Raw genomic sequence first — 26,362 nt, 5'->3', positions numbered from 1 at the left:
GACTGATCATTAATTTAACTTCTATTTTAGTTCTTCTTATCGATGAAGACTCTGGTTAATTTGAAGTTTCTGCAGCATCCATGTGACGGCTACCCTGTCACACTAGTAACAGTTGCCATGGAAACTGGATGTTGAATTGTGGCAGCAGTGTTAGACTTGCTCCCTGAAATAGATTATGTTTCTTTGTAGAAAGACTCACTGCCGCATTTGGGCACAATGACACACAATACAATCATTATAATGTTACGTTGTCAGCACTGGATCTGAAATTACGGATTGGAGTTTTAAACTTCAAGAATTCAGGATTTAGAGGGAATTTAATGGTTAAGAAAAATGTCTGCAGAGCTTTTATGCTTCCAATATTATGGAATTAAAGGTGCACTCAGTAACTTTTGTCTTTGTGTCATCTTGGACTTAGGCTGACACCTAGTGGCTTGGATGCAGCATAATTTAAAATCAATAGTTTTCAGTTTCAGAATCTATTGTAGATATTTAGTATTCACAGTCAGACATGATTGCATTAATCCGTAAGTGAAAGATTCAAATAACACAACGGTTACTGAGATTAAGTGAGTAGTATTCGGCTGGTCTCCATGTAGATTAAAACAGCTTTTATAAGGTTACTGATATGACTGGAGGATTCATTTTAATATGAGTGTTCATGATTTCCTGCATATATTGCAAAATTACAATTCATGTCTTTAGTAATTAAACTGTTTTAATGAGGGAAAAAATGACTGAGTGCACCTTTAAAGATGCTTGACATAATTTTGGCCCTGCTACATATCATGCCACTTACAGTATGTGCATGGAAAGCAACATTTAAGACACATTCCCGCACCAAGAACCTGTGGATTGCGCTCCTCACTGTCTCTCTCTCTCTCTCTCTCTCGTGTGTGTGTGTGTGTGTGTGTGTGATAATTTAATTTAATAATTAATTTAGTAGGCCCATTATCTGTGCAAAGATTTTCATTCGGCCTTGGTCCTCTTTTCAAAGGAAAAAAGCAGCACACATAAATAAATAAATAAAAATCCTCACAAAAGTTAGTGTTTTCATTCATTTTCCTCCACAGCCGACCCACGTCATGCCTGTGCGGTGACATCACGGACGCACAGGGACTCTCAGACCAAAGAGAGGTGAAAAAAAGAAAAAGAAAAGAAAGTGTAACAGAAGTAGTCGAGGCGCTTGTAGAAACAGGAAGCAAAGAGTGGATGACGCCAAGCAGGTGAAAAACTTTCAGAAAGGGACAATTCGGTCGTTACTGTAAAGCTCTGAACGCTGTCAACACTGCAGCCGCCGCACTCGCGGTTGTTTAGAGCGCGAGGACTTTCCGTCCGTTGCCTGGACACCCGCTCGCGCTGAAGTGGACGGACGAACGGCAACCAGATAAGGGGGCTCGGTTTATTTACTCCCCCTGGCCGCTCACCACAAAGGAATGAACCATAACTTAACGTCATTTTATTGGACTTTCCAATTGTGAATGCATGCGCAGGCAGGCAGAGCTAGCGCGCAAGCTATCGACTTAGCCGCTAATGTCAACTAAATCATGGAAGGAGAGGTGCATGTGTTACATAACATCAAACCGCAATTTTATCATCGACTTTTGACACCCCTGAAGCACAGTTATGGATGTGATTTAATCGCCAAAGAGTAACATATTCGCAAACACATCTTGTTTTAGGGAGAGATGGAGTCCAACTCGCTCATCAGTGGTAAGTTTATTCCTGTTGAAGGAGCTTGGCCATGTAGGTGATTGTATTAGTAATTAGTGAATGCAGAGTTTTGGACTGATTTATGCTTGTAGAATAAAATGTAAATACATTCACAGCTTGCTGTTCATTTACTATTGGTTTGTAAATGAGCTGGATGATATTTAAAAAGAACATTTTGTTCAAATCCATATGATTGCCCTTAAGTAGGAAGTAACTGAAAATGAGTGGTATTCACACCTTGCTCTTCTTATTTACGTTTGGTTGACGTGACTCCTACCTGTTGGAAACTCGATGCACCTAAACTGTGTTTGCATGCGTGTCTGTGTGTTTTGCAATCCAAATGTCTGAGATTATGCCTCTGCATCAGCAACAATGTATCATAATATTGCATGTCTCATGGTTATTCCTTAGCAGCACTTCTAATCAATCACCGAAGCTGTGCAATTTGGAAAGTGTATTAGATTTTGCATTTGTTTCACACAAAATATTTGGACTTGGAGTGTGTGTTTTACAAATGAAAATTCTGTCATATTTTGCTCAGCTTCACGTCGTTCCAAACCTTGGATTAGAAGTATTTTGGATAAGATACTTTCAGAAGATTTGAAAAATGATGCATGAGCCGTATGGATTACTTTTGATGATCATGGTCCGAAATTAACCTTTCAGGCTTTTAGATGAATACATTTACAAGCATTTCACAAGTGGATTTGACCGACATGAGAGACAAATATACAATACTGTACACATGTTTTTTTTTTTTTAAAGAATTTTATTATTTTAGCCTGGAAGTCAATTTAGACTTTTTTTAAATTTTTACATTTTAATTTTTAGATTGTTTACTTATTACGGCAAAACTAAATGCATATTTAAAACTATATTTTGTTGGGGCCTGGGTGGCTCAGTGAGTATTGATGCTGACTAACACCCCTGGAGTCACGAGTTTGAATCCAGGGCGTGCTGAGTGACTCCAGCCAGGTCTCCTAAGCAACCAAATTGGCCCGGTTGCTAGGGAGGGTAGAGTTACTTGGGGTAACCTCCTCGTCGTCATGATTAGGGGATCTCGCTCTTAATGGGGCATGTGGTAAGTTGTGTGTGTATCGTGGAGAGTAGCATGACCCTCCATGTGCTGGGATTCTCAGCGGTGTAATGCACAGCTAGCCACGTGATAAAATGCACAGCTTGTCGGTCTCAGAAGTGGAGGCAACTGAGACTTGTCCTCCACCACCCGGATTGAGGTGAGTAACCGCATCATCACAAGGACCTACTAAGTAGTGGGAATTGGGCATTGCAAATTGAGAGAAAGGGGGATAAAATAAAACATTTAATTAAAAACTACATGTTGTATATGTCATGAGACATAAATAAATTCAGACGCATGCACATACACTGCATTTTGAGATGTATTATTACGGTATTGTGAAAATATACTGAAAATGTACAAAAAGTACAGATACACAAACTGAAATACATATGCCAAATGCATACATGTAAATAATTTAAACAGGTTTTATATTTGAAAATCAACAAACTACAAATACAATTAGTAAACAAGGGAATATCAAATGAAGTATAATAATAATAATATTATTATTATTTGTGTGGTTTTATTATTAGGAACTTACATTTTAAATGATCAAAATATGTTGGTTGGATAACTAAACTACACAACATGTTATTACATATCTCTCTGAAAATCTTGATTCTGGTCGCTCATCCTGAAATTCTGGATTCTTTCATGTCTCACATGCTCTCTTTTCATACAAACACAACGGGTGCCATCGTGCATCTCTGTTATAGTTATTGATTGTATTGAAAATGAAATTGGAGGACTTAAGTATTTCTATTGGACGATTGTTTTGTAGACCGCACAGATGATACATTTTTTTTTTAATAATTAACAGGAACGTTTTTAAAACTTTCATCTCAAATCACTATTTCATGTCCCCGTAATTATTTGAAATATGCGTTGCCCCGTTTCGCAGCGACTTTCCTCTTGTAAGCTCTGCAGAAAATTACATCTTCTACTAATTTTCTCTCAGCATTCTTATTAAATCCAAAATATGACCACACTTCTGATTTGGTCTTCTTGGAAGGTTGGAAATTCTCTCGAGCACTGTCATTGCCTTACGCCATGTTTTCACGCAAAAAAAACTACAACAATAACAATATTGCATGCTGTGCCCATGCGTCAAAATCATGCTGTGTGTGTGTGTGTGTGAGAGTGAGTGAGTGAGAAAAGCATTTACCGGCAGTTTTACAAATCACGATAATCGAGCTGGTTTTAATGATAATTAAATTTGAAACGGTAATATTAACCGTCAGATAATTTTATCGTGGTTTACCATGAAACCGGTAACCATTTCATCCCTTACTGTGTGTTCAGAATAGGGTTACCAGCCCTAGAACCTTGATATTGATACTTTGGCAACAAATAAATAGCCTTTTAATTGAATGTTATCATCAAAACATTGTTTCATCAAATTAATAAAGCTTTCATATAATATATTATATGAAGGCTTTAATATAAAATATAATAATTTTCAGCAGAAAAAAAAGCAATTTTTTTCTGAAATAAAATGCTGCACAACAGAGCTTCACAGTATATATAGGTGAAACTCGAAAAATTAGAATATCGTGCAAAAGTTCATTAATTTCAGTAATTCAACTTAAAAGGTGAAACTAATATATTATATTGACTCATTACAAGCAAAGTAGGATATTTCAAGCCTTTATTTTATATAATTTTGATGATTATGGCTTACAGCTTATGAAAACCCCAAATTCAGAATCTCAGAAAATTAGAATATTACATGAAATCAATAAAAAAAAGGATTTTAAATACAGAAATGTCGGCCCTCTGAAAAGTATAATCATGCATATGTACTCAGTACCTGGTTTGGGCCCCTTTTGCATTAATTACTGCCTCAATGCGGCGTGGCATGGATGCTATCAGCCTGTGGCGCTGCTGAGGTGTTATGGAAGACCAAGATGCTTCAATAGCGGCCTTCAGCTCTTCTGCATTGTTTGGTCTCATGTCTCTCATCTTTCTCTTGACAATGCCCCATAGATTCTCTATGGGGTTCAGGTCAGGCGAGTTTGCTGGCCAATCAAGCACAGTAATACCATGGTCATTGAACCAGGTTTTGGTACTTTTGGCAGTGTGGGCAGGTGCCAAGTCCTGCTGGAAAATGAAGTCAGCATCTCCATAAAGCTTGTCTGCTGAAGGAAGCATGAAGTGCTCTAAAATGTCCCGGTAGACGGCTGCGTTGACTCTGGACTTAATAAAGCACAGTGGACCAACACCAGCCGATGACATGGCTCCCCAAACCAACACAGACTGTGGAAACTTCACACTGGACTTCAAGCATCTTGGATTGTGTGCCTCTCCATTCTTCCTCCAGACTCTGGGACCTTGGTTTCCAAATGAGATGCAAAATTTGCTCTCATCAGAAAAGAGGACTTTGGACCACTGAGCAACAGACCAGTTCTTTTTTTCTTTAGCCCAGGTAAGACGTTTGACATTTGAAGCCCATGTCCAGGACCCGTCTGTGTGTGGTGGCTCTTGATGCAGTAACTCCAGCCTCAGTCCACTCCTTGTGAAGCTCCCCACACATTTGAATGGCCTTTTCCTGACAATCCTCTCCAGGCTACGGTCATCCCTGCTGCTTGTGCACCTTTTTCTTCCACACTTTTCCCTTCCACTTAACTTTCTATTAATGTGCTTTGATACAGCACTTTGAGAACATCCAACTTCTTTTGCAATTACCTTTTGAGGCTTTCCCTCCTTGTGGAGGGTGTCAATGATGGTTTTCTGCACAACTGTCAGGTCAGCAGTCTTCCCCATGATTGTGAATTCAACTGAACCAGACTGAGAGACCATTTAAAGGCTCAGGAACCCTTTGCAGGTGTTTAGCTGATTAGAGTGTGACACTTTAAGACTACAATACTGAACCTTTTCACAATATTCTAATTTTCTGAGATTCTGAATTTGGGGTTTTCATAAGCTGTAAGCCATAATCATCAAAATTATATCAAATAAAGGCTTGAAATATCTTACTTTGCTTGTAATGAGTCTATATAATACATTAGTTTCACCTTTTAAGTTGAATTACTGAAATTAATGAACTTTTGCACAAGGCTGCAATGGCTGAATCACAGTGTGCTGATGTTCAGTACACTTGTTTTTGGGATATTGCTTACATTTTAATAATAATTTTATAAATAATAATAATTATTATAAAATTACGATGATAATAATAAAAACATTTATTATTATATTATTATTGTTACTTTTATTATAAAGATTTTCTATACAATAGTAGTGTTTTTTCTGTCGTAATATCTTAAATTTCATGTATCCAGTTAAATAGAGCTTTTATTTTGATGCACCTTTCAGTGACTCCAGTGGGTTGTATTTTTAATAAGGTCCACATTCTAAATGAAATGCTGAAATACACAATAGCATTATGTGCATCACGTGCAATCTGTGTGTGTGTGTGTGTGACAACAGCAGCACATCTCATTCATTCTGAAGCATGCAGTGCATGTAAACTGCATATTATTTAATTATATACCACAGTTATTTCCGGTCCTCGAATCTGATTGGACGAGAGACGTTCCATGAGCACTAATGGTGTGACAGCATCAGCACTCGGACGCTTCACTGTGTGCATCACTCTGCTTGTGTTCGTGCTGCACAGTGCATATGTGTTAAGAGTTACTGTCTTTAGTTTTTAAATTACATATGTTAGCCAGCAGGTGGTGGCAAAAGATAATTTTTGTGTGTATTATGAGCCAGTTGGTGACGTAAAGTGAATCCGTTAGTCATTGTTTACATAGAAGAGCGCTCTGTGAGTTTCCACATTGGATACATACTTTTTAAAATGGCGGAGGACATCGCTGTTTCTATAGTGAATGACATTTGCGCACTGGCTACCCCGAAATAGAGAGGAATATCCCGCTTGGACATCTATATTCCACTGAGAAAGCTGACCTTCAGAAAGCTGTAAGCATCTCTGATTGGGTGTGGCAACGTGATCACACACGCTCCATAACTCTCTCTCTCTCTCTCTCACACACACACACACACACACACATATCCATCCGTCTGTCTTTGTTTATCCAATGACTTGTTAGAAACAGCACAAGCCCTGATACTATTTCTTAAGTGAACATTTTGAATTACTAACGGAGGCTTGGACGCATCTTTTGTTTTGAACCAGCAACGGCAGATTCTGATCGGTCGGGTAATAAAGTAGTTCCATGCACAAATGCGTTTTTATGACCGTACTCAGTTTTTCCTAATTTTAGAAAATGTTCTTGTTCATTGAACTGTTGTATATAAGCAATATCACACTCGCAATCGTGCTATATGGCCCTACATCAGCACTGCTGTAATTACCTAAGGCCGAATCACAGCAGTGCTGGTATAGGGCCATAACGCACTCTTGCTCATGTGATATTGCTTAAATATTACATCCTTCCACTGTTTAATGATCACACTTGGCCATATCAAGATTTTTATTTGATTAAATTGTCATTGTAAGTCTATCCCTCACAGCCTTGTTTACATTCACGCCTAAAATCAAAGATGGCGGTGCTATGAATAAGGTCTACATGACTTCAGAGTTGAGTTGTGGAGCATCAAACAATACAAGATTTCCTCTATAGTTGGCTCTAAAATATTCAATATTTTTATATCCTCTTAATAAATAGAATAAGTTATCTGTCCAATTTGACCACAAAATTCACTCGCCAAAGAGACATTTTGGTTGTTTCGGACCCCGTTTGTGACACTTTTTTGACATTTATTAATCTTTAAAGTGAGTAACTATCAGCTGCCATTGTAATTTAAAAGACAGACCTGGATATTAATAAAAACATTTTCTTTTGTGTTCTGCACAAAGCCTCGTTCACACTGCCAGACTTCCGGTGACATGAGCTGCAGTGATCGTTGGTGACAGAGGTCGCCTGGCAATGACAAGACAAAGTTGAGAAAATTTTAACTTTATGCAAATGACGAGTGACTTTGAGGGAGCGATTACCAATGAAATTGAAGACAGTGGAGCTCACCCCATCCATCTCCAGTGATTGTGCGAGATACTGGAGATGAGTGCAGGCAAGATGGAGTCGTTAAAAGGTTTCACTGTTATATATCTTTTGTCTGTACCTACATACATGGATATAGCCTAATAAAAATGATGTGTGGAAAATCATGTCTACTTTCAAGTTTGAGTTTGATTCATACATTGATAGATTGTTTGTCTTGTTCATGATATGATGCATTGAGCACTACTGCAGGTTATACAAAAACACTCTTCCATGTAAAATGTAAATTTTTAGAGGCACTGATTCCTTGTCATATTATAATGATATCTTAGTTTTAATATCTCTGGCGTTGTAAACGGGACTTAAGAAAGAAAGACATATCTATGTTTACAATGACAAAATTATGAAAGAATTATAGTCTTTACTAGTCAAAGCCACTTGTTTGTTCCTTTGTTTTTTAATACCTTTTGTACTCAAAAGTACAAGTCCTAGACTATATGTTTGCTCTGAGGACAGGGTTACTAGAAAATAAAAGTAAAACATTTTCACTGTTATGATAAGGTAAGTGATTCTGCTTTACAATTGTGCAGTGATCACAATTGAATATTGAAGATGTGATTGAAAATACTTGCCCAATGCAGTATCTGCAATGCTTTTGTCAGCATTTGCTCCCCTTGAGCTGTCTGTTTATTTGTGTGTGTAAATCAAACCAAACCACTGAGATTAATCAGCAGACAGTAGCCAACCTGAAGAGATAGGGCGGGCACCTTGTTGATTAACCATCAGGACAGGGGTCGGCAACCTATGGCACACGTGCCAGAATTGGCACACGGAGGGGTAATCACTGGCACCCCAGCAACGGCGAGAGAGTAGACCATTTTATTCAAATGAAATTCCGCACCATTACAGGATACATCTTGATGTAATCCTTCCTCATGATCATGCAGCATGTTTTCATGAGCTGAATGGGAGGCTAAACAAAAGTAAAAATGTGACGAGACTGCTGTATACCCAACAGACTCGTGCAGCGTGTGCAATCCATTCACACATTCACAAGCTGGCAGCGCTTCACTTTCAGTTAATTGCGCGAGTAAACGCACCCACTTTGCATTGGTCAGTCTGCGCGGATGACATTTACATTTATGCATTTGGCAGACACTTTTATCCAAAGCGACTTACAATGCACTTATTACAGGGATAATCCCCCTGGAGCTACCTGGAGTTAAGTGCCTTGCTCAAGGACACAATGATGGTGGCTGTGGGGATCAAACCAGCAACCTTCTGATTAACAGTTATGTGCTTTAGCCCACTACGCCACCAGCACTCCATGCATGTTGACTGTAGGATGACAGCCTACATTCTGTGTTTCATTTGTTTCTTTTTGCTTTCAGAACAACACATGATGTAATTAGGGAAACACACAGCCATTGACCAGGAAAATAAAAAATGGCACTCCATGTCAAAAAGGTTGCCGACCCCTGCACTAGGAACTATTGAGAGCACTACTTACAAGCTATAATTTGCATATTTCAAATGGATGGCCTGGATGTGGATGTGTTTATTAGGGATTTATGTGGTATTTTACCTTTTGAATTAATTCTCCTCACATCCCAGCCCTGTCTGGCTCTTTCCTCCTGTGGGAAGGCAATTCATTCATGGGCTATAAGTCATCGTAGGCCGTGAAGCCTGAGAACTCAAGATAATTGACTATTGAGCATTGAGGTCCCCAAACAGTCTTAAGGCAATAAGGTCTGACGGGGAGAAAACAGATCTTGTGTTTTTCCTTGTTCAGTGCCTGTCTTTGTTTGCCTTTCTCAGCTGTACAGGCTGTGATTTATGATGCATTAGACCAAGGCAAGCTGTGGTGTGTTAGTCCCTTGATTAGTCATGCTATAGCTCTTCAGCTAGAATGTAACTCTGCAAGGAAAATTAGGGAATAATTAAAGTGTAAATTACACAAATGTACATCTGGTCTTTTGGTTCTGGCTGCACTTTAGCGAATATTTTTATTTCTGGTAGCCCTCTGGTGATTTCTCCTTTTGTGTTCTGTTCTCAAGCCAACATTGTTAATGATGCTCTAGATGTGTAGTGTTCAGCATCCTGTCTTATAGGGGTTCAGCATGTAATTGCTGAAACACTGGCCACTGGGAATTTTTCAACATACAACACACTCTCACATAGAAATCATACAGATTCGTATGAGTTGGCTACAAGTTGGCTAAATTGTATGAAGTTGTACGAGTAGGGTCATACAAATTCTTACGACTTTTGCAACAGCCAATCAGGTGACTCTCCCTCGTCTCCTTCTAAAATGTGACAATTACTTTTATTCCATCAAACAAAACATACTCTTTATGCTTCAAATCATCCTTACAGATTTTATGGTTAGGTTTAAATATGGGGTAGGGCTGCAACTAACGATTATTTTGATAATTGATTAATCTAACGATTATTAGAACGATTATTTGACTATTCTGTGATTATTGCAATGATTCATCATTAGCTCTTAACCGATTATTCTGCTTGTGTCCCTATTTAAATGGTTCTATTAAATGTGCTTACTAACAATAATGAGGACAAAATCATCTTTTAAAAATGCCTCTAAATAACATTCACTGAATTAAAGGAAAAATACTTTTTATTAAGTTTAATTCAGTAAAGATATTCACTGCAAAAAATCCTATTGTTATCAAGTGTTTTTGTCTTGTTTTCCATTTAAAATAGTCTAAAAATAGTCTAATCCTTAAAACAAGATACATTTACTTGAGAAGCAACATATAAGATGTTAAGAATTGCTGTCGGAGAATGTATCTTAAATATACATTAAGTGTATTTTGTATGTAAGTATATTTTTTCACTTGTCCATACTTCTGCGAGTGCCTACAAAATATACTTGTATTCAAGATCTATTCTCTAAAAGCAAGTATAAATATCTTATATGCTGCTTCTCAGGTGAATGCATTTTATTTAAGGATTTTTAGGTATTTTTAAATATTTGTATTTTTAACATTATATTCAAAATTCTCATATAACAATTTTTTCTTCTGTAGTATAGCTGTTAAAGAAAATGTACGTTGTTTTAAAGGAGTTTTAGATATTTATATTGGAAAACAAGCCAAAACAAAACAAATCAAAAACGTATTTTGTTGCAGTGTATAATGGGGCGAAGACTTCCTCTCTCACTTTTCTGTTCACTTCAATCCATCTTTAATTCTCAAAAAAAACTTGCTCTTATTAATAAAGCTGCACATTGCCAATTTCCTTTACAATAAAAAATGCACAGTGACATACAGTATATTATGATTCAATAAGTCACAAGCCATCATGTTATAATCTAGCTGCATTAAGCGTGCATGCTCGAGGGATGAGCCTCCCCACGCCAGAGTGTGCATCAGCCGGGTGCAGTTTCAATCTCTCCCCCATTAGATTGGGACATTCTTGCAACTCATTAAATATAACTGCATTTTAAGAAACATTTTTGTTTCCTTTAAAAAGCTCTGGCTCGGCTTATTCCATAACAAGAGTGCTTCTGTATTCTGTGCTTCTGGAATTGTATTATTCCCTCATACTTTGCGATCTACATCACCTGAAGCTTTTTGGAAAGTTTGGTGTGCCTCTGGACTATGTAATTCTTCCTCTCCTCAGTCAGGCGCGAGCTGCAGTGCTCTTCTTGCATGTTATCATTAGAGTTTAATGTGATCTCATGTTACGTTAAATGAGATCAAACGACTATTCGGTAACCTGAAGACACAGTTTGTGTAAAACACCCCTAACATAATTGTAGCTCCGAGCCTGTCATCCGTCAATTTGTGTTGTTGTTGTTGTTGTTGTTTAATCACGAGTTAAAACACTTCAGAAGAAAAATGGTCAACACTTCACTACGTGGGTTTCTTTGTGTGCGCATGAACGCAATAGAGGGTAAAGTCTCCCGTTCCTCTTAATAGTTCTCATCTAGAAAGTACCAGGACTGTATGTGGGAAAGGGGCTTAAACGTCATTTGTTCAGGAACTGCGTTACACTGGCCATGTAGTGTATGATTTTTCAAAGTGTAGTATAGTCCCAAATGGAACACTTAACATTTTATTTTTCTACCGCACAGAAGCATTCACCAATTTACAAGCTGACGGAAGTGACATTTAAATAGTATGTGATATGTTGCAGCTAGCTTTAGCACATTAGCCATCCTCAATTTAACACTTGTGTCTCAAACATTGTACATATTCACACAACGTGGGGTGATGGTAAAGCATTCAACTTACAGTTGTAATGTGCTGTCTTCACTGAAATTTCACTGGTGGCTATATTCTCCATTATTTACAATGAATTTAACAACCGCCAATAGCCAAATGCGGGGAAATTTTCTATTTGGCTGGTGAATTTCACGTTGTCATACACCACTTTGGCGGATGCTTTTTTTGTCAGTTTGTGTCAGCTTGTAAAATAATGTAACATGTTCCAGTTTTGTCATCAAGGAGGGTTCTGTAGGTCTTCAGTCAGCTCTCATTAGCTAGTTCCGCTGCTTATCGAAAGTCTGAGTTAGCAGTAGGGATGCTGCGCTCATGTACTTGTATGTGTGGAGCCGGTGTTGTGTTGAATCCGGCTGCTCTTACGAACTCCTTGGCTCACACTCACGCTCTGTTTGTAGCCGATTACTGCAAGCAGAGCTTTAATTCACTTCAGACTACATATTTATTTCATTAAATAGCAGCCATTTGCAGTTTAAAAATCACTTTGAGCACACATAGCAACCGGCTTTTCCAGAGGTGAAAACTTATGTAGGGTGTGTCTACAGCATTTAAACTGCTGTCACGTGTGACTGACATATTAGAAAATACTATGCTAATTAATTATGCATGAAATATTAAACATGAGCATATACTGTATATCTGTGATAATTAGAAGGAATTGATTGGAATATCTGGCTCAATACAACATAACTGGTGACATTAACGAGCCTGTAATCTTATATTACCCTTGAATTAAAAATATGGACAATCTCTTCACATTATGTAATTTTATGTTTTGAAACATGGGGCTCAACACAATTTCCCGCACTCTGCTTAAAAGCTGCTCATTTCTCTTTTGCATGGGTAAATAAACACTCAACAGCATATAGAGCTTGAGAAAAACATGCATCAGTCCAAACGCAAAGCTGTGAAACGGGTCTAATATTTTCTGGCGTCTTCTCTTGACCAACATCCAGTTCAGACACTCGGAGCACTTGAGAAACAACAATATTTAAAGCGCTCAAGTGCTGGAAAGTGCTGATTTACTGGCTTTTTTTAACATGTCAGTTTGCACTGGATTAATATTACCAGGGATTATTTATACAGGCCATTTTGTAGTTGGTAAAACATGCTGTAATTTTTACTAGCACGGGAACGTGCATTCCGTAAAATGCCCAGGAAAATTTCTGACATGTCCGATTCACACAAGATTAAAATGACTGAGAACTGGAAGGTCTAATAATTATTACATTACCACACATCCCCATATTTTGGATTGTGCTGTGAGGTTCTGAATAAAACCACCTCATGATAAAAATATAGCATTTGATTAAATTTGTTGTTCTATTTTTTTTATTTTTTATTAAAGTTTGAATTAAATTAACTTAATTTTAAGGATATCACTGAAATAAACTGTTGATATGGATTTCAGAAAAAAATAAAACAACAAACAGGCATCGGCGAGTACTGAAAAGGAAGTATCTGTACTTGTTCTAAACAAAAATGGTATGAGGACATCCTAGTGAGCAGTAAATCTATGAGCTGGCTCTTTTTACTGGATCAAAAAGACTTATGAATCAGTAACAGGAAGTGAGTCAATTAATTCAGTCAGTTCCATCTATGTTATGTGTAATTAAGTCTCATGAGACTCATGAGAGTTACTTACTGGTCGTAGATGTTTTTGCAAAATTTGCAGTCCTTAAAATCCAAGTAAACTGCTAGTGATTAATAGAAATGTAGTTTTGTTGTAAGAAGTGAATAATCTGAAAAATAATGCTAAATGGACCATCTGGCAATTAAATATTTCATAAATAATAAAACTATACAATTCTTTTAAACATACAGTATTGTTTATTTGTCTCAAGTTTGTAAAATCCTTTTGTAAAATGCAATATTTTTTATTTTTTTTATAAAAATGGCCAGTTAGAAATCGAACTGGCTGGTAAATGATTTCATCTATACCAGCCACCTTGGCTGGTGGGTTAAAAAGTTAATTTCAGCAACCAGGTAACTCCACCCTTTCCACTACGTTCATGAAGTGTCCAACATTCCACACTCCGTTTTGAAGGTTCAAGAAATACATCATCCTGGTACTTCTAGCTTACTTCTTTTTGTTGCATTTTTTGTCCATAAGTGGAGAAATGCACATTCAAGAACCTTTAGCAGAACTGAAAGTCATGAAAATGATATGGTTCCTGTATTTTTAAAAACATGGAACCAGTTCCGATTCCGAATAGGAGCTGGTTCTCTCCCCCTTTTTTGTTTTTTTTTTGCTCATACTTTTTAATAAAAACAAAGTCATTTTTGTCACTGTTTAGTGTTCTTTTTCTTTTGTGTTTTTGCAAAAATTGCAGTCCTTAAAATCCAAGTAAATTACTTGTAATTAATACAAATGTTTGTTACAGAGCTGATAGTAATTATGGAAACCGTAATGGAAATGTTACCGAAATTTCAGCAGTCTTATAGGGTCTTGCTGTGGGATGTTGATTTAATGAGAGAGTGTTAATGATGGGCTTACAGGAGAATATGACATTTAAAAACAGTAAGTGTTTAGTTTAGAATTGACCCAAAAGTATTAGATTTTGGCAACACCATTTATTGAAGATTTTTTTCTGTTAATTAATTTGATTTCAGCTAATTTTAATGGTGATTATTAATTAAAGAGTTTGTATGCACAGGTTACTTGAATTGGAAAAAAATTACTTTAATTGTCATCAGCAATTCCCTGCAATTTCTTTGGGTCAGTGTGCTTAGAGTGGGGGTAGGGTCTTTCTATTCCTTAGAAGCTGCTGCTTAAACGTTTTTACCATGGTGATGGTTTCTAAGGTTTTGCTTATGAGTTGCGTAAATGAAGGGGGGGTTGGGGGGGGATACGATTAATTTGCATTCTCAACATGTTCTTCCTGAACTTGTGATAGAAGTCCTCTGCTGACTGTAGCACCATTTATTCTTCCCTGTTTTCCCTTGATTTCACTGCACATGTGAAAGTGTTCCTCTGTTTAAGCAGTCCAGCACTAAAGACTGTCTGTAGAAAGAGGATTTAATTTACTTTACTAAGAATGAGATTCAAAGTCTGTTGGAAATGTTTAAATCTCTATGGATTTTTCAGCATTGCTTCAGTTTTAGACAAACAAATCCTGTGACTAATAGCGATGACGATACAAAATCAAGCATATCGCGATGATTTAAATGTGCTTTTAATTTGGCTATTAAGTTTCATAAAGAGTTTCACTATCCATTAGGGCTGCACAATTAATCAAAATAACAAAATATTGTTATATGGTCATATGTGAAAGAGCAAAAGGCTTTAATTAAAGACAGATAAACATGTCTGTGTGCGCTTCAGATTAAAAAGGTGACGTGCTGTTCTGTGCACGTGCGGGGCTTATGGGCTTGAGTTTTAGTGCTTTTAGGGCAGTTCGCGGGCATAATGAAAGAAAAATACTAGTAAATAGGACAGAAAATATATTACTTGTAAATAAAACAAATATAATCCTCAAAATAATACTGATAATTCAATATTATATTATTATAATAAACTTGACTGGATCCCACAGTAATAATTTAGTATTATATACATTGCATCCAGAAAGTATTCACAGCGCTTCACTTTTTCCACATTTTGTTATGTTACAGCCTTATTCCAAAATTGATTAAATTCATTATTTTCCTCAAAATTCTACAAACAATATCCCATAATGACAACATGAAAGAAGTTTGTTTGAAATCTTTGCAAATTTATAAAAAAAAAAAAAAAAAGTCACATGTACATTAGTATTCACAGCCTTTGCCATGACACTCAAAATTGAGCTCAGGTGCATCCTGTTTCCTGTTTCTACAACTTGTTTGGAGTCCACCTGTAGTAAATTCAGTTGATTGGACATGATTTGGAAAAACACACACAGGTCTATATAAGGTCCCACAGTTAACGGTGCATGTCAGAGCACAAACCAAACCAAGCCATGAAGTCCAAGGAATTGTCTGTAGACCTCCGAGACAGGATTGTATTGAGGCACAGATCTGGGGAAGGGTACAGAAACATTTCTGCAGCATTGAAGGTCCCAATGAGCACAGTGACATCCATCATCCGTAAATGGAAGACGTTTGGAACCACCAGGACTCTTCCTAGAGCTGGCCGCCCGGCCAAACTGAGCGATTGGGGAGAAGGGCCTTAGTCAGGGAGGTGACCAAGAACCCGATGGTCACTCTGACAGAGCTCCAGCGTTTCTCTGTGGAGAGAGGAGAACCTTCCAGAAGAACAGCCATCTCTGCAGCACTCCACCAATCAGGCCTGTATGGTAGAGTGGCCAGACGGAAGCCACTCCTCAGTAAAAGGCACATGACAGCCCACGTGGTGTTTGCCAAAAAGCACCTGAAGGACTCTGACCATGAGAAACAAACTTCTCTGTTCTGATGAAACAAAGATTTAACTCTTTGGCCTGAATGTCAAGTGTCATGTCTGGAGGAAACCAGGCACCGCTTATCACCTGGCCAATACCATCCCTACAGTGAAGCATGGTGGTGGCAGCATCATGCTGTGGGGATATATAGGTTTGCCAAGCTTGTAGCATCATACACAAAAATACTTGAGGTTGAAATTGGTGCCAAAGGTGCTTCAAAAAGTATTGAGCAAAGGCTGTGAATACTAATGTACATGTGATCTTTTTTGTTGTTGTTTGTTTTGTTTTTAATAAATTTAAAAAGATTTCAAACAAACTACTTTCACGTTGTCATTATGGGGTATTGTTTGTAGAATTTTGAGGAAAATAATGAATTTAATAAATTTTGGAATAAGGCTGTAACTTAACAAAATGTGGAAAAAGTGAAGCGCTGTGAATACTTTCAGGATGCACCATAATAGTCAACTTGGTTCCAAAAATTAAGTGAAGTAATTTTTTCACATCTTGTTAATTCACAGATATTTTTTAGTAAAAATATATGAAGGTCAATAATGCTTATATTAAGCTACAATTTATCTAAATATAAAAGTGCATATCAAAGAAAAAATTAAAATCTCATTCTCCCTTGTGTTTATTTAGTGGAAAATATTTGGAAAAATTATGTCTTCATTATTTTTAAATGAATTTATATTCAAGGTTTTACAATATTATATCTACTTGGCTACAATGGTTGTAAAAAAAGATATATATTGAATATTGTCAATAGGCTGAAAAATAATATAATTTTTGTAAACCTATCACCCAGTCCTAGTTACAACTAAACCTAGGTATTTTTTCATGCAGTATTTTCAGCAAAATAATACAACCTCTCCACTTAACTTTTAGCTTTCAATAGCGCCCCCCTATTACTGATGTTTTAAAATGAGTATTTGCTGAATATAAGCAACTTGTGTACTTTATTTTATTGAAAGCTCCACTTTAAAATACAGTCTTTTGAGGTCTCTCTCAATCACCATTACATTCATGCCCCAAAATAAAAAAAACTATCACAGAGCTTTGAAAATTCTATCATACTTTTTATAAGATTTCAAGTGTGAACTAATATTTCTGTGTATTTTCATATATGCAGTCTGCTCTGTCATTATAAAGATCTCATTATTTTACATTAATAGCTGTTATGATGTCATCTTACCTTAAGTACCTGATAACCCAGGAAAAAAAGTTTTACAATTTCCCTTTTTAAAATGTCAGTAGAGTGTTTGTTGCATAAAATACATATGATAAAAATTGTTTATTGAAAGAATGATGTTTTATTCATATTTTATTTGATGTGCTTAATTGAACTGTGATACATTTCAATCCATATTTAAGGAAGATGTCATGACCAAACTCAAACATTTGGTCTCTCTGAAAAGCTCAGGGAGTCCTCTTGAAAATACCCCAAGATTTACCACTGTAGCATGTATGGGCTAATAAAAACTTGTCCCACACAAATGTCCTACACAAAAATTAATTGCATGGCCTCATGACCTGGGATAATGACCTTTAAAGCTCAATGTATCAAATAAATTGTTTTTCTAATGGTACTAAAAACAGTTTAATGTAAAAAAAATATAGAATCTCATATTCTCAAGTCAGGCTTTACAGGGTTAAACATTGTTTGATCTTATGAAAAAGTAAAGCTTTAATGTTTTACCAGCAGCTTCTTTTCTTTACATATTGCACTGACTTTCCTCAGTGAAAGCTCATATCTCTTTTTTTACAGCACTTATCAACTTGTGTTCAATATTTGGCAAGCATCACAGCAAATAGAGAGATTTTAGACTATGTTTTTAAATGTATTTCAGTAAAAGAATATTACTGAATGCAGGTGTTTTTTTTTTTTTTTTAAATGTTGCCATTTAGAAGAAATTTTCCATTGCTTGTAGTAACCTGAGGTTTTGTATCTTGCTCAGACCCTCAAGGAACATTTTACCTAGTTTGCACAAAATAGATGCATTTAAAAACTCAAATTAGATAATTCGAACATCACACCCCAAAATTAAAATAATGATGTCAGCATTTGGTGACTCGCTCCCATGTTGTTACAATCCTGTATGACATTTTGTCTTACGTGGAGAACAAAAGAAGAAATTGAGAAATGTAATGGCCACTCTTGTAATGAAAGTGATGCAGCTTATTAAGCTCCAAAAAACAAAAATAAACACATATGTAGCCTGTATGACTAGTGTGCTAGTCTTCTGTAGCCATAATAGCTTTGTGTGAGGAAACCAAATGAGTAAGAAATGTTATCCTAATAAGTTGACTACGTTTTATGTCTCCTACAGCGATGGACCCATCCATTACATTGTGGCAGTTCCTGCTACACCTGCTGGATGATCAGAGTCAGAAGCACCTGATCTCCTGGACGTCTGGGGATGGGGAATTCAAGCTGCTGGACGCTGAGGAGGTGGCCAGACTCTGGGGGCTGCGCAAGAATAAAACCAATATGAACTATGATAAGCTTAGCAGGGCACTTCGTTACTACTACGACAAGGTGTGTACTGTAAAATAGTTTTCCTATGACTCAGAAATGTTGGCTAAAACAAATGACAGAATATGGGCCTGGGCAATATATTGGTCTAGTTTTATGAAGGTGTGTTCAGCAGTATTATATTAGTAATTGATTTAATCGTCTTAGTACTGACATTAGAATGGGAGTAAAAGAAGTGCTTGTATTACTGTCTAATGTCATGTGCATATTTTTGCTTAGCCACTGTTCATCAAGCTTTCATAAACCCACAGAATATTATCAAGAAGGTTAGTGGACAGAAGTTCGTCTACAAGTTTGTGACCTTTCCCGACCCCAACTCCACTGATGGGCAGAAAGGGACTGAGGATGCCCAGAAGGCCACTGCAGGGGAAAAATTGGAGCTGTCCATCCAGACCAAATCTGTAGATGGCACAAACACCACCACCACTTGTCTGAGCAAGAACCTGCAGGTACAGCGCTCCTCCCCCAGCTCAGTGCAGCGCAGCTCCCGCAACGATTACATGAAGTCTGGCCTCTACTCCACCTTTACTATCCAGTCCCTGCAAATGCCTTGCAAAGACACATCCAAACCCATCAAAACTGAGCATATACTGAGTGATGGCAGCCCCAAAGCTACCCATCTGGACCGGACAGTACACGAGGTCAGCCTCTTTTAGTATATCATTGGTCGAGAAGGAAAAGGACTTTTTTCTGTGTGTTCAAATGTGGGATGTAGTAAATGTTAACGCTAAGACGACATACCTATAAATATTCCTATAAAAGAAATGCAACAACAACAACAGCATTTATGGCATTAAGTTTATTACTGTAATAAATTATTTCGAATTGACCCTCGTTTATTAAACAGTGGTTACAGTAAGGCACTTAAAATAGAAGTGAATGGGGCCAGACTATAAATGCTAAAATACACATTGTAAACATTATACATAACATGATTTTATTGTGATAAAATTGCTTAATTTATATGAGTAAATTTAGATCCAATAACTGGGCTACATGGTTTCTTTCTCATGACAACGCAGTAGCAATATTGGAAATTAATTTGGTTAGTAAGTGATTTTATCACACAAAAACCATGTTAACATGTTTTATATATATGTCTTGTGGCTATATGTCACTGAAAACAACCTTAATGAAACTAAGATTTTGGTTCATTTTTGGTTTTTTAATAAACGAAGGGCGGGTCCAAATAATTTTTTGGGAAATCAGCATTATGCCACAAATGCTTAAAGGTTTCTATTTTTATGGAATGCTGTGCAGAAAATGTTCCTTCTTGCTGAATGTTATCACTAAAATAACTGTCAAATCTCACTGATCTCTGTAACGGCACTAAACTGTGTAAACAGCAAACAAAAAATCTGACCATAGGCTGCAGAGACGTTCTTTGATCAGCCAGATATAAGACTTATTGCTTTCTGCCTTTCAATCATTTTCCACATTCTCATAGTGTAGTAGTTGAAGCAGAGCATTCAGGTTTGATATCATATTAAAATTGAAAATAGTTATCAGCTGAGTGTGCTATTTTACTACTGTTGTGTTTTACAATTGTGAGAAGATGCACTGCTTTATTGTTTGGTGACAGTCTCAACGCTATGTTTAGAAGGCAGCGTTTTGAAAAGAGGGGGTCTGTCTAATTAACGGCTCAGTCGTGGAAGTTCCAGCACATCTAAAGCGGCTCATAGCACCTTTAACTTTTAATTGAGCTTAAAGGGATAGTTCACCCAAAATGTAAATTCTCTCATTTCATCATGCCATCTCAAATGTGTATGACTTCTGCTCAACACAAAAAATATTTTTAGACAAATATCTCAGCTCTGTAGGTCCACACAGTGCAAGTGAATCTGTACCAACATTTTGAAACTCCAAAATGTACATAAAGGCAGCATAAAATGAATCCATAAGACACCAGTAGTTCAATCCATATATTCAGAAGCGATACAATGAGTGAGAAACAAATCAATATTGAAGTCCTTTTTTGCCATAAATTCTCCTCCCTGCCCAGTAGGTGGTGATATGCACGAAGAATGCAAATCACCAAAAACAAAAGTGAACGTGGAGATTCATAGTAAAAAAACGACTTAAATATTTATCTGTTTCTCACTACAGAGCTAAAATATTATTTTAAGAATCTTTGTTTGTGTTCAGCAGATTAAAGTCGTACATATCGGGGATAGCATTATGGTGAGTAAATAATGAAAGCATTTAAAAAACTTTTTTACATTTAACTATCCCATTAACTTGGATTAAACCAGAAATATTCCTTTAAAGCCAAAGAGGGGAATTTCTGTGCCACCAAACAGAATTGCAACAATGAACATTGTTTTAAAAACATCTTTCTGAGTACAATTATCAATGCACAATATTCTAAAGAAATTGGTTTCTGTTTCTCTCAGAAAGATGTCACATTATGGAAGTTCTATTTGCAGTATGAATACTGCTTTAAAATGATCCATTATGTCTCTGAGCTGTTGATTTTAATTCTGTGATAAGTCCTTTCAGATGATGTTGGTCATTAGTTAAATTAGTGATTGACTGAGGTTATCACCTTCAGAGGCTCATGTGTGTCAGTGCATTAGTGTGAGGCACACAGTGTGTGTTGCTGCTGTGTATTTGAATCACTGTTATTATGTGCGTTATGTGTATGTTGCAGGTGCGTGTCTGTCAGACAGAAGGACAGCAGGGTAGTATTCAGGCCCAGTCAACTGTAGAAAACAGTAGCCTGCAGGTGATCGTCACCCACCCATCTCCATGCGCTACACCTGCCCTCAGCCCTCAGACACCCTCCAGCACTACCACTGCAACCACGGTATGAATTTGATCATTAACACTCATCTAGAGGGAGTCTTGACATGCTGCTATTAATGGTGTAGACTAGTGTATGGTCTTGCAGAGCCATACTATAAAAAAAGTCTGGTCCACTTTGCAACTTGTTCTGTCAACACTAACGCACATAGACATGAGTGCTTGACCAATTTGTAAAATGGCCAACCACAGTTTGCTGCTTTATGTGAAGTTTAAGTTTCTGTAAATCTTAAATAAAACCTCAGTAATAGACAATAAACAAACTGGGAGCTAATTAAAATAATGGAACAACAGACTTCAAACAAGTCAACATAAAATCAAAATCGACCATATGTACTTTCTTAAAATGTGTTCCTGTTCTTACTGGTAGTGATTCATTGATGGATTTTATTCCAAAGAAAACAATTGTCCTCATAATCTTTTATCAAAATGTCTTGATAGTTTCGCTTTTGAAAAGACCCCTCCCCCACCAACCACCTGTCATATAGAGACCACGTTTCCAGTCAAATGTCAATAGATATGGTCGACGAAAAAATGGTCGGCGAAGACTGTCATGTTAATTTTCAGTGCCATGAACTTTACAAACTTCCATAAACTAGTTCTTATTCTTTGCTGATTTTAGCCACCTTATAGACATGACATTGTTTTCCGGTGGATATACAGTACTGTGCAAAAGTTATAGATAGTTTAAAATTATCAATTAACTTCATACAACTTCCAGTAAACATAAAAAAAATAAAAATAAATGTATATTTGGCGTGACCACCGTTGCTTTCTAAACAACGCCAATTCACCTAGGTATACCTGGACACAGATTTTCTTGTTTGTTGGCAGATACAGGTGGATGTTCCAAGCTTCTTTTATTTTTGCTGTTTCAATAGATCAATTCTATTGTTTACAAAAAGTTCTGCGCATGCGCAGTAAGTGGTGGTAGAAAGCCGATAGACTGTTGTGTTAGATTTGACAGATTAGATGATTCAAAGAAAGTACAGCACAAAACCATCGTAAATACACACAAATTCTTAGCCATACAAATATTATAATGCTATGAGGAAATAACATGTATGTAATAATGTTCGCTTTATATGTTTGCTGCAAAGCAGTGAGTTGAAATGATCTCCTCAGTCCAGTCAGCTTTGTTGATGACTTGAAGCCGCAGCTGTCTACAAGAACCCTTGAAATATTTTTTCAACAATGGAATTTAATAAAAGTTGACTGTTTGCAGATGGTTTCTGCCACCACTTCCGTGTGTGACACAAGCGGTGACATTGCCAAAGGATTGGTCTTGCTTCTGTCTCTTCATGTAATCCCAGACTGACTCGATGTTCAGTGGTGGGCTCTGTGGGGACCATGCCATCTGTTGCAGGGCTCCCTGTTCTTCTATTCCAATCTATTCTATTGGCAAAAGGAATGTTTGGGAGTCTTACATGTATATTTGCTATTGAAACACTAAAGCTGAAGATATAAATAACCATCTTAAGACAAATGTTTTCGTGAAACATCTTAAGTACCTAAAACCTTTGCACAGTACTGTATAAAAACCCTGCATGCACCCTGATTCCTGGAAATTACACCAGCCATATATATACTAGGACTGGGTAAAAATTTCGGTTTTCCGATGCATTGTGTTTTCGATATGGATTCTTCAAGATAGATCTTTTACTTTATGTGCAACTCTACAAAGCGAGTAAATCTCTTGCAAATGAGACCAAATTTTGTGCTAGGCGACTAGAAATTTCTGTGATTTAGCTCTTGGCTGTTAAATGTTCAGGTTTCACTCACCAGTGATTGATTAGTAGTGGAGAAGTTTAGGATCCTTTCACTGCGTGTTAAGAGTTCGGGCCGAAAGATACTCCACGCAAATACATGAACCCAGACACATCTTGCAACGAGATTAGCGTGAACTGTTAGGGTTAGGTCTTGAAATTTGGTCGTGTCATAATTCTAAACTCTGTTTTGAATTCAGCTCTCCATTCCACCGAATGCTCAAGCACAGAAGAGCCAGAGTTTGGGTGATCCACCACAGATTTTCCTGTCTGATCCCAGCTCTCTGACTTCCCTCATTCCTCTGGCTCATGGAGAGTGTGTGGTCAACCCCTCTCAGCCTGTGTTTGTGGTTATTAAACCTTCTGTAGGGCTGCCCAAATTGTCCAGCTCCCCACCTGACCAGCTGGAGATTGTCAATCTGGAAGAAAAATCAGATGTTGAGGTGAACAGATGTGTCACAGTCAGTTTTATATATATAAATCGTGTTTTATTTTAATTAAATACTGGCACAGGAGAAGTGCATTGAGTGAATAGTAAAACAAGTGATCAACTAGTTTAGCTTATATTCATGAGACAGCATCTCTCTTTTTTTGTGCCAGGCTCAGCCAGTTTCAACAGTACCTGTGCCTGGAGTTACAGACGCCCCGATCCATGTAGACACCCCATCACCCTGTGTGGAGCCTTCAGCCCAGCCCGTCTGGGAAGGAGAGGTGAAAGAGAAGCCTGAACTCCTTGGTTAGTCCAATGTACTCCTTGTATCTGCACTAAAAAAGCCTTTCAATCCAGAACATATATTGCTGTGGACTGTAGGTCAGTTGGCCTCTGTTCGGCTATATGGACAAATAAAAAACAAAAAAATTATATATGACAACATATTATATACCTGACTTATAAAGCCACTTATTGTCATTTCTATTCAATTATTGACTTGTCTGACACAAAAATGTAATGTTTTTGAATGAACTTTATTTTGGGCTTTTCAAAGTAAATATTGATATGTATGATTGATGTCAATTAACTTGATCATTATATTGTGTACCGGTAATTCATTTAATACACATTTTCAATCTATTGACAGCACTAATAATAATGTAATAATGTATTTATAAAAACAGACATTCAATCTCTCACGCTAAAAGTTCCCGTTCCTGGTTTTAGATGAACTCATCCTTCAACATCTGTGGCTGCTAGTGTGCAATCGTGTTTAAGAGCTCCTTGTGTGCAATGAAGCGATTTCCATTTGTATGCCTGCATTACATAGGCATAGGACGTTGCACATATTTGATAGAACAGACACTAAAATCATCTTTTAATGCCTTTGTATCATGCCACGATAAACCATTTCACCCCTAATGCTCAGCCTACCTTAGGTGGCTTATAACATAATTGAACCCCTTGGGAAAACCTTCTACAGCTGATTTCAACTCAATGTTAAAAACTTTGTTTTCAGAGGACACCAACACTGCATCAATATCCCTCCCAGCAACCCAACAGGAAGTTCAGCCTCCAAAATCAAAGAAGCCACGTGTACTGGAGCTGCCATCCTCGTCCATGCTGCTGCCTCCTGGACTCTCACTGGACAAAGTCAATGCAGCGGTGAACAGTCTGCTGGCCCCTGGCAGTGCCACTAACACCTTAACACCCACAGTGATCACCTCGCATGCCCTGGTGAGATAATGCTAAGATCTGGAGAACTTATTACACTGGCCTTTGATTCACTCATCATTCACACTCTTTGTATGGTTCATACTTGCATACAAGCTCATGATCACATAGTCTCAATATGATTTAACAAAGGTTTCCATGGGCAAAGCAGACCGATATAAGTGCTTGTGTTACCAGATAACCAAGAACAAAGAGATACAACACAATGACCTTGTAAAATGGTTTACATACACTCTCTCTTAGACTCCAGTGATGTTGACACCAAGCCCTCTCCCATCAACCATTCACTTCTGGAGCACACTCAGTCCAATCGCTCCACGCAGCCCTGCAAAGCTCTCCTTCCAGGTGAGACATCCTGTCCACACAGTTTCTATCCACAGCATGGCAGCAGCAAACCATCTGTCTCCTCACGCACACTCTGCTCATCACATGACTGAGATATTCCTCTCTGCCTGCACCATTCAAAACCTTCAAAAGCATCTCAACATACACAGTTACAAATATCTGATATATTGCTCCATTTTTGTTTTTCAAACTTTCTGATCATTATGGTAGCTGATATCTTACCAAAGAGTCTCTGTGATTGTTCTGTTTTGTTTAGCTGGACTGCTTCTCAGAAAAGCATGTGAGCATCCTCTGGTGGACAGTGACCGCAGTGCAGAGTTTTGAATGCACATATGTTGTTAGTTTTACATGAACAGGTGAATTAAACAACTCAACATGGGTGATATCTTGTCTTCATAGTCAAGCGATTGACTAGTTTTGCATATGTATAATAGCAAAAGGTGCTGGTCCTATTTTACTCCAATCATCAAATCAATCATTTTCTTTATGCAAATAGTAATTTATTTATTTATTATTATTTGTATTCATTTTTTGGTATTGATTTGGGGTTAAATATGACATAAATAAGAAATGTTCTTGACTGGTTTCATGAGAATCACCCTGATATTGTTTAGTATTCTGGGTTGTTTGATTTTTGAGTTGTCTACATTTTCCGTTTTGAGGGTGGAGTAAATTTTGTTTCAACGTTACTGATGGTGAATGGATAGTTTAAATGATTATGTCCCTTCCTGCACAGACACCCAAGCAATAAGTACCAGGTTTAACCTTTTATAAATTGATAAGCGATTTCATCACACCAGTCTTATGCTAACACAAGTAATGTTAAGTGTTATACACTTTGTCTAATTTATTTGTAGTGCTGC

General features: G+C 37.2%; 1 protein-coding gene across 1 annotated transcript in view; it reads left to right on the top strand.

Annotated features, from left to right (window-relative positions):
• Nucleotides 1-1,189: 1,189 nt before the first annotated feature.
• LOC127621504 (ETS domain-containing protein Elk-1-like) overlaps nucleotides 1,190-26,362 on the top strand; it is a 31,745-nt gene continuing 6,572 nt past the window's right edge. The window contains exons 1-8 of the mRNA XM_052095143.1: nucleotides 1,190-1,713; nucleotides 18,715-18,923; nucleotides 19,172-19,561; nucleotides 21,571-21,726; nucleotides 23,689-23,931; nucleotides 24,089-24,224; nucleotides 24,940-25,157; nucleotides 25,398-25,499. Of these exons, the coding sequence (XP_051951103.1) occupies nucleotides 1,689-1,713; nucleotides 18,715-18,923; nucleotides 19,172-19,561; nucleotides 21,571-21,726; nucleotides 23,689-23,931; nucleotides 24,089-24,224; nucleotides 24,940-25,157; nucleotides 25,398-25,499 (1,479 nt within the window). The 5' untranslated portion in view covers nucleotides 1,190-1,688. The remainder of the gene's footprint in view (nucleotides 1,714-18,714; nucleotides 18,924-19,171; nucleotides 19,562-21,570; nucleotides 21,727-23,688; nucleotides 23,932-24,088; nucleotides 24,225-24,939; nucleotides 25,158-25,397; nucleotides 25,500-26,362) is intronic.

This window comes from Xyrauchen texanus, chromosome 27, assembly GCF_025860055.1.
Source record: "Xyrauchen texanus isolate HMW12.3.18 chromosome 27, RBS_HiC_50CHRs, whole genome shotgun sequence".
Classification (NCBI taxonomy): Eukaryota; Metazoa; Chordata; class Actinopteri; order Cypriniformes; family Catostomidae; genus Xyrauchen; species Xyrauchen texanus.
This window is presented reverse-complemented; position numbering and strand designations above follow the sequence as displayed.